The 16,837-nt window shown below is 35.7% G+C and overlaps 1 protein-coding gene across 1 annotated transcript in view; it reads left to right on the top strand.

The window, feature by feature from the left end:
* The window catches only part of LRP1B (LDL receptor related protein 1B), a 1,837,374-nt gene that overhangs the window by 329,589 nt on the left and 1,490,948 nt on the right, over positions 1 to 16,837 (top strand). Inside the window, exon 2 of the mRNA XM_049097407.1 lies at positions 5,975 to 6,097. Within this exon, the coding sequence (XP_048953364.1) occupies positions 5,975 to 6,097 (123 nt within the window). The remainder of the gene's footprint in view (positions 1 to 5,974; positions 6,098 to 16,837) is intronic.

The raw sequence follows: 16,837 nt of genomic DNA, 5'->3' as shown, positions 1-16,837 counted from the left end.
CAATAGACCCCTCTAGATGAATATTAGTTTTAGTATTTGACTTTGATTCTTCCTGTTTTTTGAAAAGATAAAAAGTAGTGGTTCACTGTGACATTAAAATGAGAAAATAAAATGATTTTTATGTTTTTTTAAGATTGTATCTTTTTATTCATGAGAGACACACAGAGAGAGGCAGACATAGGCAGAGAGAGAAGCAGGGTCCCCACAAGTAGCCCTATGTGGGACTCGATCCCAGGACCCTGGGATCACAACTTGAACTGAAGGCAGATGCTCAACCACTGAGCCATCCAGAGAAAATAAAAATTAGATAGTCTATAGCAACTCATGTATCTAAAATCTTTCATTTAAGACCATCTATTAAAAAAAAAAGACTATCTGTATCCAAATTTCAAAAATATTACTATACCTTTTTATTAAAATGGACAATTAGATGTTTTCATATAAATATAGCAAGATTATACTAAGCCAGGGTGAATCCAAACTTAGTAAACTCTATAGGCTATGGTTGTCCTAATCTTTTTCATGTCTTTTGATTGCAAGTGTCTATTATTATAAAGAGATAGACATGGTACTAGCTTTGATCTTCTTCCTTAGGGATATAAGTGAAACTGCCTGCACATCCTCGTAAGCTTCTTGTTTTAATTACAGTGTATAACATTACGTTTCATACAATAGGAAGATATTTTAAATAAGATTAGTTTGACTATCTCAGAAGTGCGGCATGAAGCATTAAATAGGATAAATGGAAAATACATACGCACACAACATATTTAGCTTTTGATTCAAGGAGCTCAATCTAGTGGATATCTTCTAAAATAATCACCTTGAAATACTGAAAATTCATTCATTTGAATCATATAATCAATGCTTTTAAAAACCGACCTTGAAGTGGAATATGTGGTTGAAAAATAAATAGGTGAGTCATAGCAAGCTATTCTTAACTGATGTTTCCTGGAGGGATAATATGAAACTGTCCCCAAAATCACAGCAGTGCAAATTGTCTTTAAAGGTTGGAGCTTGCTTAGCAAGCTGATAACATAGGTTCGTTAAGTAAATCCTCTTAAGTCTATCTTATTCCTAATACATATATACACACACCCATATATAAAATTTTGAATTAGGATGGATTTGCATACACATCTATACATGTGAATATGTATTGAGGGTGGTTTGCATATTTTCCCAAGGGATTTTCTTCTGAGATTTTCCCCCTAGGGATTATTCTGTATCTGTGGTTCAATGTAGGTGTACATTAATACAAAATGAACAAAATACTTAATTGTTAAATTACACTTTTCAGTTTTACCTGGATTTTCATCAGTCTTTGAAAGAAATCTTTTCACAAATTCCTAGTTGATTCCTTTTCCAATTCCCCATAGCAGTTACTCTAAACCTTCACCTCTCTTTCCAGTTCTACCTTTTCCCAAATTTCAAAAAATAACCTTGCTTTTCAGTCCTTTGAAAAAACAAGGTCAGGCAAGAATACCAGCTTCCCTACCAGCTAATGGTTTATCTATTTCATATTTCTATCGTTTCTTCCTGAGGGCAGATACTCCTACTAGTGTTTCAGTCCTCATTCCAGTCCCATGAGTTTTCCTTGGGAAACTGTTCCACTTTCATATCCTTGGGCTGCAGTTCCTCTTCTTTCATTGGCACCTTTTCCTCAGCCCATAAGCTTACTCATCTTTTCAGAACTCACCATACTGGAGTGCTGTCAAAATGACCCCCTTCCTCATTCCAAGTCTTGATATTTCACATGTTTTTAGTAGAGCTCCCTTTCCCTTGCCCTTCTTCTACTGTATCTCTGGCTATACTTTCTGTCCACTCTGTCTCCTGCCTGACCTACTCTTAGATCTTTGCCCTCATCTCCTTTTCCCCACCTCACTTTAATTTCATCTACTTCTATTCTAATGGTTTTTCACTGTCTTCTCACAGTTCCAGGTCTGTTCCATGTTTCTAGCTTTGATTATTCTCCTGAATTTCAGACTTAAATGCATCACTGCCTGATGCATATTTATTCTCAAGCATCTCATACTCATTATATTCCCCCAACAGTTGAAAAGTCATACACTGAGGGTCAAAGATCTGAATTTAAGATTCTGACATTTAATGAGATGGCGAGCAGAATATTTGACTTAAGTTTCCTCATCAAACACTGTCTTAAAACTCCATTTCACCAATGTATTTATCTACCAACCAATTCTTTCTCATATACATAATTGCGATAACATTCTAATTGATCTCCTTGTTTCTGCCTTCACTTCACTGAAATCCTTTATCCTTTAAAATCCTTCACCGAAATCCTTTATCCTTTAAAAGAGTAAGATTGTCTCTTTCCTCAGAACCTTTCAGCAGTTTCCCATTTGACTTTTAGTAAAACTCAAGCCTTTATCTGCTGCCTTAAGCCCTATATTTACTGATTTCTTGACCTCAACTCTTTCTACTTCTTTTTCTCCAGCTATTATGATCTCCTTAGTGTTCCTTTAAATTTGCTGGGTACCCTCCTGCCTCATCGTCTTAGTATATGACCTTTACCACGTGATCTTTTTTTAAAAAAATATTTTATTTGTTTATTCATGAAGACACAGCGAGAGGGACAGAAGCAGAGACACAGGCAGAGGGAGAAGCAGGCTCCATGCAGGGACCCAATGTGGGATTTGATCCCAGGACCCCAGGGTCACGCCCTGGGCTAAAGTAAGGTGCTAAACCCCTGAGCCACCCAGGGATCCCACCACATGATCTTTTATCCAAATAGATGCCACCCTTCCCTTCCATAAGTCTTTATTTCAATTGTTAGATATTCTGTGACATATTCTCTGACTTTGTTTAAAATTATATCTACAGCCTCCAATTCTTAATCTCCATCTCTGTTTTACTTTTCTCCATAGGTTCTTATCTTCTAATATTCTATACATTTAACCCATTTATTTTATTTTTGTTTCTATTTTGCCACTAAAATTTAAGTTTTGTGATGACAAGGATTTATGCATTTTTTAAAAAATGTATCCCCAGTGCCTAGAACATAGTGGAAACTCATTTATGATTGTTGAATAAGTAAATGCATGAACACATTAAGATAGGGATGGTGGAAGTAGGAATGCTTTTGAGGTTAAAAAAAAAACAACAGTATAAAACACTAATTATTCCCCCTATTATAAATACTGTTATTAATCCACTGCCCCCATGACCAGGCTCACATGCACATTACTTTTTTTTTTTTTTTTTAATATCCCTATGTTTTATCTTGGTTTGGGGATGCTATACAGTGAATTCCTGGGGCTATTTACTTAGAGATATATTTGAGCCTTTTAGCCATTTGGTCACCAATTCTTAACTCTTATATTGCTTGGAGCAGAGTCTCCATCATAGTCCCCATTACTTTAGTTCAAATATTAGGAGCTTCTCTTTAGACAATTGCAACAACCTCCTGAGAGATGACTTTGCACAATAGTTTATCATAAGTAATCTTTCTTAAGTACTTTTGTATGACTTCAAATTATCCACAAAACATTTCCTACGGTAATCAAGGTCCTTCATTCCTTGACTCTTGAGTTATGTTTTTGAGTTGCTATTTTCCAACACCATAAACAGTTCTTTATGGTCCTCTTTTATTTTTTTTACACTTTCAATAAGTACTTATTGATTGTTTACTGAGTCAGGCATGATACAATGGTACTTAGCAAAGCACCATCTCTTTTCCCTTATCCTCATAGCAATTTGTTATAGTTTGGGAGGTAAGAAGGAAGAAAACAATCTAGCATCCCAAGATCATAAATCAAATGCAGAGTAGCTATGGGTAGAATGAACATCCATTCTGATTTTTCTGGAATAAATTTGGTTTATGCTTGTTTTCCAGTAGAATTATTAATAAACTTTCCTTCATCTTTAAAATTCTAGGTCTCCTTGTCTATAAGCAAAACAGTTTGAATTTTATCTACATTAACCACAAAAGTTATGTGACGATCTAAAGCAAAATTTAAGCCCTCCTCCCCTAGCAGTGAAACATACTTATAAGTATCACACAGACTGTTTGTGGGGAAAAAAAAATCAAGGTTTTATAACCTAAATGTCATTTTGATTTTAGAAATTTTTTGTTTTAAATACATTTTAATAACTAGTTTCTTAGTTATATTGTCACTCTACTCCTTGTCTAGATGCCCTATCTTTATTCTCCACTCATCCAAATCCTACCCATTTTTAAAGTAATGCTTACATACTCAAACTATTCTTTGTTTTTGTCTTCATTTCTCTCTGTGGTTTCTTTCTTTAGCAGTTATTTTATTTATCATTTATTTGGCAACTTGTTGTATAGAAGTACTTTTTTCCTCCTGTATATGTTGGCACAAGCAGTCTGCTGGCTGGATCCTTAAAGACAAAGATGGTAACTTCTACATTTTTGTAGCACCTATTTTAGAGCCAAATACAGAATATGCTCAATCAACTTAATATAAAACAAAAACAAAAAAATCTCAGCTATGATATCATTGGTAATAAGTGTGGTGGCATTGATGATGAATTTAATGGAAAATATAATAAGATAAAATAATAGGAACTTTCAGGTAACATCTATAGTTTGAAAGTGGAAAAAATAGTTATATATCCACAAGCCGTATGTATGTTTGTGAGTATTTGTAATGCATATTACTGAAAATTTTGTTGGGGTCAAGAGAGAAGAGCTTGAAGGAGAGAAAGGAAAGATAGACTATATTTTATCCCATTCTGTGGAAAGTGCATCGTTAACTCTGAATATTACTGGGGGAGGGAGGGTCAATTAAGTTATGATCTAATGCTTTCATATCACTTAGAATTTTTGATACATATTGAAAAAACTATTTACTGATAGATTTTTATCTTGAATCATTCCTGTATATACATAACAAAAGTATAAGTGATATCAACTGGCTAAGATGTTCCTAACACTTCTTCACATTCAGAGATCATCAATTGTAAAAAAATCATACCTATTTCAGACATTTAAAATATTAAAAAAGTAAATATATTATTGAATGGATTCACAGTGTATAAGTGAGTATATTGCAAAAACAAAACAAACAAGATATATGATGAGTTTACTAGAACTTGAGGAAAGACTACAGATCCTAAATATTCTGAAGCCATAGGAGGACAATAATGTGATTTTTAGATACAACCAATTATAGAAACCTAAGTTAGAGCAAAGCTTTATGAAAGTTTGCCATCACTTTTGCTGTCCAGTAGAAGCTGTAATCTGGGAAGTTGTAGAAAAAAAAAAAAAAGAAAAAAGAAAGAAGAAAGAAAGAAAGAAAGAAAGAAAGAAAGAAAGAAAGAAAGAAAGAAGAAAGAAAGAAAAGAAAGAAGGAAGGAAAGAAGGAAGGAAGGAAGGAAGGAAGGAAGGAAGGAAGGAAGGAAGGAAGAAAGAAAAAGAAAGAAAGAAAGAAAGAAAGAAAGAAAGAAAGAAAGAAAGAAAGAAAGAAAGAAAATATGTTAATGGGTATCTAATTTATGTAGAGAGACATGAAGCCCCAGTATCAGGATGGGTAGTTAGGAACTGCATTCTCAGAGATGGAGTTTAAGCACAATATTTAATTTTTATTTCTGAATTTTCTTTCTCTTGGAGCAGAGGAGGAAACTAAAATTTCTATACTCGAGAATGTCTGCTTTGGATCAACATCTTCTATAAAACCCACTGGCTGTGATAACCATATGCCTTATCCAATATGACCAAACTTCTAGTCATAAACACAAACAGAATTCTTAACTATTTTCTGAACAGATTGTGTGAGACCACAACATAGTCAATTCTATCAAAATTATGTGGTTGAGCTGGGTGGTTAAAATTAAGATAAATAATTGGTTTAGTTTCGCTACTGAACAAAAAATGTGGATCACACTCATGTACCTTTTATGTATTGCTTTCCCACATTTCATCTTTGTACTGCTCTTGTGTTCATGTTCAGATCATTCATATTTTATTTCGAAACATTTTCATTTTCAGATCAGCAGTTGTGTGATCCTGGTGAATTTCTTTGCCACGATCATGTGACTTGTGTCTCCCAGAGCTGGCTGTGTGATGGGGACCCTGACTGCCCTGATGATTCAGACGAGTCTTTAGATATCTGTGAGTAGAAAGGTTCTCATGCCATTCAGATTTACCTTACATGTGAAACTAAATGTCAGTTGTTTTCACAGATGATGCTGTTCTAGTTGCTTCTTTTCTTTTCTTTCTTTTTTTCCCCAAATATCCTAAGAAACTTGAAACCTTTTGCTTGTGTTTTCTTTAAAATGACTATGTGAATGAGAACATAAAATGCAGTTTTGTAGGTGTGGATTAATTTTTGAACGGAAGAAAATGCAAGGTTAATTATTTCAATATGATTGTGTTACTGCAAGAAAAAAAAATAACTTGAAGAGGAAAAAAAAATCCTTTACAACATAACACTAAAAAGGAATAAGACCCTCTCCAATAATTTATTTCACCCATTTTGAGACAGAAGAGCATATAGAAGGAATAGTAAAGTAATCAAGTTGAGCTCCCATATTATTTCTGTTAATGTCTTCAGGCACCATACAAATTACTGAACATGTTTTCTTTTGAAACAGCAAGACAGAAATTACATTTATTCATCCATACAGGGAGGTTCTTTGACTTTATAATATTACATTCAGAAGCCCTTGGCATATGTGGATCCCAACTGTAAGAGTACCACTTCATCTAACTTGGAGTCCGTTAAGGGTTTTGCATACATGAAAAATGCCACTAAAGCAAAACTATAAATAATAGGGCCACAGCTAAATCTGTTACACTTTTTTTTTAAATTTCCACTGTCATATGGAGTATGAACAATCTCCTAAATTTTGGTATTGGTATTTCTAGCACTTCAGGTTTAGTCTGTGCACCCCCAGCAACCAAGTGTGCCAGTTTATCAGTATTCTCAAAGTAATCACATAGTGCTGTTGGGTCAAAGTGGGGAAAAAAAAAATCCATCATCCCTCATGCTTGATATTGTGAGAAATAACAATTACTGATTCTATTTTCCATTTCTATTTACTTGTTTACAAGTCTTGCAGGCAGGGCCAATATAAGTTTTGATGAAAATCTTGCCATTAGAAAGCAGCAGCAATGATTATTCATTTTCTTTATGTTTGCTAGCATTTTTTTTTAAGTTTCACAGCATATGGGTTTTTGAATATTTGCATTAATTGCTCCTTCCTTTGAACAGATCACTTCTTCTATAGAAATAGGTTGTAGTTGCTTACCACATTTGTAATTTTCACCAGTTTGATTCAGAAAACCTTTGCTATGCTAGTCTATGCTAGACTCCCTATAGCATAGAAAAGTTTCTCAGCGTGATAAAAGAAAAAAAAATAGGTTAATGGGGAAAAAACTCCAATGGATAAATAAAATGTAGTAAATCCATACAAAAGAATATCATTGGCAATAAAAAAGAATGACATACTTGTACAAGCTACATGGATAAACCTTGAAGACATTTTGCTACGGAAAAGAAGCAAGTCACAAAAGTCCATGTATTTTATGAATTAATTCATATGAAAGATTTCAAATAGGCAAATCTACAGAAGTAGAGTGGTTCTTAGGGCCAGGTGGGGTTGGAGGAAATGAGGATTGACTGCTAATGAGTATGGCATCTCTTTTGAAGGTGAAAATGTTCTAAAATTAGATTGCAATGATGGTTGCACGACATTGTTAATACATTTAAAAACATTGGCTCATACATAATAAAATGGGTGAAGTGTATGGTATGTGAATTATATAATAATAAAGTTTTTAAACATGAAAAAGATGGAGAAACATCTCAGTAGTATGGCCATGTGTACAGATGGCATAGTAATGAGAAAAGACAACAATAATAAATACACTGGGCATGAAATATAGAAGTAGTGGGACTCTCCCCTATTTAAGTACCATCTAGGAGTTTTCTCCTTGTTAGTTGTAAGGGAGGGTTGCCATGGCACAATCAGAATAAAAAGTTACATTTTTGAGTTTTGGGACTAGAATCTTGTGTTTCTGCTCTGATCCTTCCACAAAATTGCTAATGGGAAAAATGACAGAGACATGAGAGACCTTTGTGGAGTGCATGGGCAGGAAGGCCATGTGAAAGGGAAAAATTCTATGGAACTATATACTTGGAACCAAGCAAAAACAATTGAGAAGACATGGCTAGAGAGCCAGGACTTTCCTTTATTCTGGTGGAGAGTAGAAAATAATGATGTTACTTTTGTGCCGAAGAGGGAGTTCAGTAGGAGACTCAGCCTGGAGAGGCTTGTAATAAAGAGGAGTAGCAAGGACCTGTGTCATCACAACTCAAGCCCAGAGAGGAAAGAGACCTTGCAGTGAATGCTAAAGTGGATGGATGACAAGTATCTCCCTCCCCCACTCATGCCCATTCACACCTTTCAAAAGGGCGGACACCCATCAGGACCACACCAATGGACTAGACCTGTGTGTGCCAGCCAGCATCCACCCTGACTGGCATTTCCAGTGAATAGTTGGAGTATTCACCACAGTGTTGTTAAGTATTTGAATGTCCACCCTGCCTGGAAAGTAGATAGTACCTTGGGTTTGAGAAAAGGTAGATCCTTCATTCACAGAGATTAGGGGCTTTAGCAGCCTGAGACCTTAAATTAGAAATTGCATATGGGTCCATTAAAGATACAGATAGATTTTTCTGCTTTCTTAAAATATTTTTAAAATGAAAATTCATACCTGCTCAAGATATTTTTTGGCAGTTTTTAAGTAGTTATTTTCCTCTCCAATAAAATTTGATGAATTCTATTTAAAAATATTTCTTCATTTTGGCAGTTCTTACTCTATCTTTTAACAACAAAATTGCTGAATATCCTTAAAGGAAATGTTAAAACTATTCTTATAGCAGTGTCGTTACATAACAAAACAGAGAGATGACTATTTCTCTACCTGAGTGCTTGATCTGTGCTATGTATTTGGATCTATTTAAATTAGCCTGCTCGAAATAAATGGTTTCAGTCGGTACCCATTGAAATATGGACAAGCATAGAAAAAAGCTTTATGAAAAATATCAGAGTTTTTCAAATTTAAATTTCTCAATCCAGATGTTCACAATTACCATTTTCTCTAATCATAGTACTTTGTAATATGTTGTTTTATGATATTCATATGCAGTCATCACTGATCTACATAAAATAATTGCATAATTTTATAATTATATAGATGTATACATTCAATGTGAAGATAAATACTAGAAATCGAAAACCTTGGAGACTGATTCTTAGGAAGGATAATTTTGTGCTCAGTGTATGAACGAGAGTGTGTTATCATCTTTCATTTGAAGACAAAGTGTGTTGTATCTACAAAATATTAGATGAAAACAGCTGATGCAATACATTTATTTTTCCTAAATCCTCTTAACCTTTAAAATAAGAAGAGCAATATATCATCAAATTTATTATGATGTGGGAAAGCTCTGCAATGACAACATTCTAATAGGAGGAAAAAAATGAGTATTTTTGAGGGAAAAAAAGCTTTACTTGTGAAATGTCAATGATTGAAATGCTTTCGAAGATAAACACGCATGCAGAAAAACAAGAAATTTTGAACTTAAATGAAATTTATGTATTTGGGAATTTGATAGGTTAATATGCACATATATTCCTCTTCTGCTTAGGCCCAGACTCTAGTAAAAAAAAAAAAAAAAGCCATAAACAAAATGAAACAAAACCCAAAACCCCCAAACTTTTGTGGGAGGTTGGTTTACTACTAAGCTGACTGCATGTTGGGATGAATTTTTTCAAATATGCAATTGGAGAAATTTATTAATTTATATTCTTACATTGGATGTGAGAAATGATTCTTTAGCCTTCTATTAAAAATAAAACCCCTTATTTCTCCATATTATTTAAAGTAATTTTTCAAGCATCTAAATGGCTAATCATCTTTAGGTTCTACAAGGCGATGAGAATAGAAAATCAGGAAAATCACCATCTTCCTACTCAGAGCTTTCAGTCTAGTTGTTAGCCTAGCATCGTTGTGTGTGACAAGAATTAAAGTGAATGGCGATAATGTTTATTTGTGGAATGAAAGCTTCGCACCACCTGTGGCAGAGAAGTCTTCTTGAAAGGCACTTTTATTCTGAAGTATTCAAAATTTAATTCCTTCTAGGATTTTCTGTTCAGTGCTTAATGATACTTCCTTTCTAACAATCTGCTTCAGCTGATGTATGATGTTTTCTGCCAATCTGATGTTAATATACTTAAAACTGGATTTTTTTCTTTTTAAGTCAGGAAGGTATTAGTTCTGCTGTTTCTTTTCCTTCCCTAATGCCCTACACTGCACCCTTTTAGAAAATCATTTAGGGTGCCATTGGATTACATATCATACTTTGGATATAATGACTCACTGGCTAACAAAGGAGAGTAAAAATGGCCTGAAAGGAGGGTATGATTTGCAATAGGATCGTTGTGATAATTGGTACATTGACTCTCCTCTCTCCTGTCCTTCTGAGAGGTCAGCTAACATTTTCCATGAAGCACCAGATAGTAAATATTTCAGGTTTTGGATCCCATATGATTTCCATTGTGTATTCTTATTTTGTGTTTATTTGTAAAACCCTTTAAAATGGGAAACCAAAAAAACAAAAAACAAAAAACAAAAACTTTCTCAGCTTACTGTCTATACAAAACAGGCCACAGGTGGGATTTGGCCAGTGGGCTGTAGTTTGCCAACCTGTGTTGTGGTGTCGGCACTGAACTGTCCAGTATGGAGTTGGGTCTGTGCCCAGGTACTGCTGCCACAGGAAGCAGCATAGCCTCTCACAGTAGAAATATATGGCACAGAGCTGTGTGTGTATCCACTACCATATGGGGCCAAACTCAGGCAATATGGTGGCATCTATAAAAACGTGGGCCTTTCTTCTATTTTTGCATATCACCTTATTGGTTAGGATTGCATTGGACACAGCAGAAACAGTGACTTACCAGGTAGGGATTTGTTGTTCTCATTAAAAAAAAAAAAAAAAAAAATGCTTCTTTGCCCATTCTTAGCATGGAGCTGTCAGTCTTATAGTCAGAGCATGACGACTTCACCCATACAAGTAGATAAGTTCATTTCAGGCAGAAAGAAGGGAAGGGGAAAATGGAAAAGGCAAGTACCAGTCTCTCTGTTTGACAAAATATCAAGCTCAGTGGATTTCTGCTTAAATATCCTTGGCCAGAACTGAACATATGAGGTGTGATGCGATGAGTATTTTTGCCAGGGCCCATTGCTTTCCAAAATAGAATTAGTGGATCTGCTATTAAAGAACAAGGGGGAGAATAGCTATTGGGTAGGCAGAGATACTAAGCAGCATGTGCCACAATGTCCTTTCACTCCCCTTCCTTCTTTCCACCTACTGCATGGGAGGAGGCAGGCACAGTGTGCCATCAGAGCTTCTGAATCGCACCTGCTTGGCTCCAAACCCAGTTCCTCTGTGAATATTTTCACCCTTAGGCAATTGACTTAACCTTTCCAAGCATCCATTTCCTCATCTGTACAAAATACATCTGTACCCACCTCACAGTAAAATGTTTATAAGATAGTATCTGTTGTGGGGACTCTGGATGGCTCAGTTGGTTAAGCGTCAGACCCTTAATTTCAGCTGAGGTTATGATTTCAGTCATGAGATTGAGCCCTTGTTGGGCTCTAGACTTGCCTAAGATTCTCTGTCTTTCCCTCTCCGTCTGCCCCTCCCCTGTTTGTGCCCTTCCTCTCTCTATATAAAAGAAAAAAAAAAAAAAGGAAAAAAATGTGTGTGGTGCATAGTAAAGACTTTCTCCACCACACACCTTAACCTGAGAATCTTTTTTTTTTTTTGATAGAACGTCCTAACAGCCCTCTCTCTCATTCTTACTGAAAATTGGCTTTATTCTCTAAGGATGTCGCTAGGAATAGGATTAATCTACCACATACAGTCATTTGATTTAAGTTGTTAACAGTTTTTAATAATTAGGTATGTTATATTCAAACATTAGGACAAATATGGTATCAAGACTATTTTGGGACAGGTGGCTTTTTTCTAGGAACTCTTCCAAAAACATCATGTTAACCAATTGACTAAAGTTAAAATACATGGCTTCAAAACATTAGTGAATAATCATATTTAACCAACGCCGCAGTCCTGAAATTAGAAGTGATCTCATTTGAAGAAATGAAAAAACTGAGTTTAGTGTCCTCTGTCCTCCTATACATTGGCTGTTATTGGTGAAGACAGTTTACATTTCTTTGAACTTGCTTTCCTTTTTTTGTGAAATGCTGAGGTAAAGAAGGATGGAACTCCTCAGAGGACCTCTTAGGCCACCTAATTTAAAAATATGATGTCATCTGAAAACCACAAAACGCTATCCCAAAAGGGTTATATCACACTGACATGGGGAGTGATCACTTCTAATTGAATAATGCAGTAAAAATAACAAGTCTCCTGGGTAATAGGAATAGAAGCATTAATGAAAAATGAAAATAACTGAGTTATTAGAGTGGATGTTCCCCTGCATGAGTTGACCTCTTCTTCTATTGTGTTTCTAGTGTGTGGGATTTCAAACTTTATTTAGATAGGAAGATATTAATGAACTTCTTATATTTATACAGTGATCTTTCCCCTAGGAAAGGGTAGAAATCCTTTTATAATTTTTTTTCTAAATTTTCTTTCTTTGACAGAGGTCAGAGAAAGAAAATGAAATTCAAGTGGGAGGTTATTAGCAAACAGATCCTGCCCTTTAAAAATATATAGTAGAATAGAGCAGTGAAACTAGACTACAGGACAATGAAATGAATGGGAGTATGGCGCTTGTTTCTAAGTAATAGTGATTTAGAGGTCACTTTGCAATGAGCTAATATATGAGAGCCACACAGCTAAGCTTTTCTTTAGGTAGAGAAGTTCAAATGATCTTACAGATTAAAGGGAAAGCATATGAGGCCCATGAGGACAGTTTATGTCTCTTTCAATTCTTTTTGTTTTGCTCTTCATTTTATTCTGAGACTCCTCTCTTTAGCAATGGAGAGGCCAAAACATTGACCTTTCTTTAATAATAAAAAGACTCCTAGTTAAGCATTGATATGGAAGGGTGACAGAAAGGTGGGGAAAAGTGTAATTATGAATTGAAAGAATCTGTCTAATGTTGGTTCCTTTTCCTAGCACAGTGGGGATGGGTGGAGGGTGACATTTCTCTTCATTCTGCCCCACAATGTACTAATGGGTCTCTGAAAGTCTGCCTCTGCAATTTTAAGAAAGCTTGATTGGAGGCATAGGTGATAAAACCGAGTACTTACAGTTCACACAGGCAGAGCAAGAGCAGCATTTTTTAAAAAAAGCCTCACTTTTTGACTCAAGGAGTCACTGCTTGTTGGTTTTCTGATCTAAGATCACAGGTCACAGGATAAAAGGGACTCATGTCCCTCAGCCTGGATTGGAAACTATAGGGAATGCAAACTTTGAAATGTTGTAAAATAAAGGGGGTAAAGCAAAATAGATAAATTCCACAGACAACTCTGATAAAATCTCTTTGGCTTAAGGGATGATGTACTGTAAACAAATGCTCTTGCAAGGCTCTATAGGGACAGAGCTGAAGGCTGAACAAGGAGTCTTCTTAGAAACTATTCAATCCATCATTTATCTGCAACTAATCTAGCATTTGGGGTTGGAGATGAAGGCTTTCTAACTTTCATGGGTGAGCAAATTTCTTCCCGGAGGACGTTTTATTCTTTATAGTCAGTATATAAAATTTACATTTGACTTTCACTCAGAAGTGCTTCTAAAATGACATATTTTGTTAAATGAAGCACTCAAGGATGTTGTGTTCTAAGAAATTATTTTAATGGCGATGCCTTTCTTTTTCTGTCCCTTCTCCCACATCTTCCATCATGGAAGCAAGATATGAAACCCAACTGTAATAGGCTTAGGGGATTTTCAGTAGGACAGAGAGTATCATCATTCTACTAATTGCTATATTGGCCCTGTTTAGATTCAAGCAGGATGACTAACTTTGCATTGATTTTTTTTTTTTAATTTTTTTTTTTTATTTAGGATAGTCACAGAGAGAGAGAGAGAGAGAGAGGCAGAGACATAGGCAGAGGGAGAAGCAGGCTCCATGCACCGAGAGCCCGATGTGGGATTCGATCCCGGGTCTGCCAGGATCGCGCCCTGGGCCAAAGGCAGGCGCTAAACCGCTGCGCCACCCAGGGATCCCTGATTTTTTTTTTAAATAAAATCTTTGTAACAATAGGATTTTCAGGATGGGAGAAATTGCTCACAAAGGAGTAAAGTTCATGGAAGATGGGTAGACTAAATAAGGCTTAGGTGAGAGTATACCGATTTAGTTAATGTGGCCAGCAACATGCGCTCAGGTTGCAGGCAGGGTTTGTTGTTTGTTTGTTTACTGGAAAAAAAAATGCTTTGGAAGGGAAGAGTTTGCCCTATTATTCACTGGTTAACCTTGAAGGATCAGATACAAGAGGGGAGGATCCTTCAAATGGCACAAATCTTTCTTGGGACTCAACAGCAAGAAAGAAAACAAATACTTCCCAAAAACCCTGGTTGAGTTTCCAGGAGAAAAGTAATCCCTAATATAAATTACTTGTCTTAGGATTCAGCATACAGTCATAAGACAAGCTATCTCATCTTTAATAAATAGGAAGTGTAGAAATAAGTTGTATAGTGTATTGGTGATTTTTAAAGGATATGTACATTAGAATCACTTAACATCTTTTGGCTACAACTTTTTTTTTTTTAAGATTTTATTTATTTATTCATGAGAGACAGAGAGAGAGAAAGACAGAGAGACAGAGACACAGGCAGAGGGAGAAGCAGGCTCCATGCAGGGAACCCGACATGGGACTCGATCCAGGGTCTCTAGGATCTGGCCCTTGGGCTGAAGGTGGCGCTAAACTGCTGAGCCACCTGGGCTGCCCCCTTTCTTTTGTTTTGTTTTGTTTTAGAAAGATAATGTAGGTTTAGTGGCCATAAAGAAATAAAAAAGAAAAGAAAGAAATCTGAGTCAAGGCACAGACATATTGCCTAGTCAAGAATCTAATGGGTAACAAAGCTAGAAAAAGAATCCAGAAATTCTATTTCCAGCTTCCTACTATAGTGTCTCTTGTGAGTTGAATTGTGTACCCTCAAAACTCATATACTGAAGCCCCAAACTTTTATGTTGAACTCATATGTTAAAGCCCAGTACCTGAGAACTTGGTATGCACTTGGAAATAGGACCTTAAAAGAGGTAATCAACTTAAAATGAGCCATTAGTGTGGGTCTGAGCTTATTGGTGGTCTTATAAGAAAAGGATATTTGGATACACTAAGGAACAGGAGGGGTGAACATGCACAGATGGAAGACCATGCGGAGAAGCAGAAGGACAGTGGGTATCTGCAACCCAAAGAAAGCTTCCCAGGAAACAGTCCTGACATCTTGATCTTAGGCTTCTGGCCTCCAGAACAGTGGAGAAATAAATTTCTGTTGTTTAAGCCACCTAATCTATGGTGTTTTATTAAGGAAGCTCTAGCAGACTGTTACTGCAGCCTATTAAACATCTAGTAAAATTCTATCTATTTTTATACCAATGTAGCAATTTAAAAATGCCTTGTCTTCTTTAAAGAAATATATTAGAGTACTAAATTTCCAGACATTCTAAGCTTGTTTAAAGAGGTATGAAGTGAAATCCAATTCCTACAGTAGTGGTTATAAGAACGTAAGAACACCTAATTGAATTCTAAAATGCTACTCTTAGGCATATGAAAAAAAAATTTGAAAAAAGACAACATATGATTACTACAGATTTTTTCAAATATTTATAAATGATGAGTTGCTTCAACATTTGACAGTAAAAATAAATGCTTCTTTCTCCATATAGACCTTTGGGGAATTTTTTACATTTACTTCCAAATTTGGACATATTAATTCAGTTTTTTAAAAAAGATTTATTTGCTTACTTGAGAGAGAGAGCACATGTGCATGTGCACGTGGGGAGGGGGCAGAGGGAAAAGGAGAGAGAGAATCCCAAGCAGACTTCCCTCGAGCAAGGAGCCGTATGTGGGGCTCTGTTTTCTGCCCAATGACACTATGACCTGAGCCAAAATCCCAAGTGGGACACTTAACCAACTGAGCCACCCAGGTGCCCCTAGACAATTCAGTTTTTTTAAATGAATGGCATGCTATGTGTTTTCACTTAAATAGTGAAGAAAATTTTGTCATTGAACTAGATTTCTTATAATAGAGAGTGGTTTTTTTTTTTTTCCTTTTTTTTTTTTGAGAGTGATTTTCTTTAAGAAAACTAAAACTGTCCAATTAATCAGTAGGTATTTATTGAGGAACTACTGTGTTCAAGGTACTTACCAGGAATGGTCCTTCAAACATTTATGCCCACCCTTCCATGTACCATGGTTTTAATCTATGCTAATATAGTCCTCTATCCTGGTTAAATGCTACTATGTATATGTTGATATAGATGATGTTGATGATAAATATGATGATGATGATGATTACTGACACAAAATGGATGATCAGTATAAGTCACATTCTGTGCCATGAGCCATATATGAATTACCTCTTTTGATTCTAACAACAACCCTGAACAGGACGTCAGATACAGTTGACAGGGGGTACCAGGTGACATAAATACCACAATCAACGTGGGTGTACATATTTTCTCACAAATGGAAGTAAGTTATGTTGAAAGGGGCAACATTTTCTAATTTATAGGAAGGCACTTTATGAGCTAAGGTGGCCCTGCCTATGCTACTAACTCAGGTCTTTTTTTTTATAGATAACAAAAATAAATCATGAGGGAAGTTATTTGCTGGAGACCTTAAAGCAATAAAATGACAGAACTACAA

This window comes from Canis lupus, chromosome 19, assembly GCF_003254725.2.
Source record: "Canis lupus dingo isolate Sandy chromosome 19, ASM325472v2, whole genome shotgun sequence".
Lineage (NCBI taxonomy): Eukaryota > Metazoa > Chordata > Mammalia > Carnivora > Canidae > Canis > Canis lupus.
This window is presented reverse-complemented; position numbering and strand designations above follow the sequence as displayed.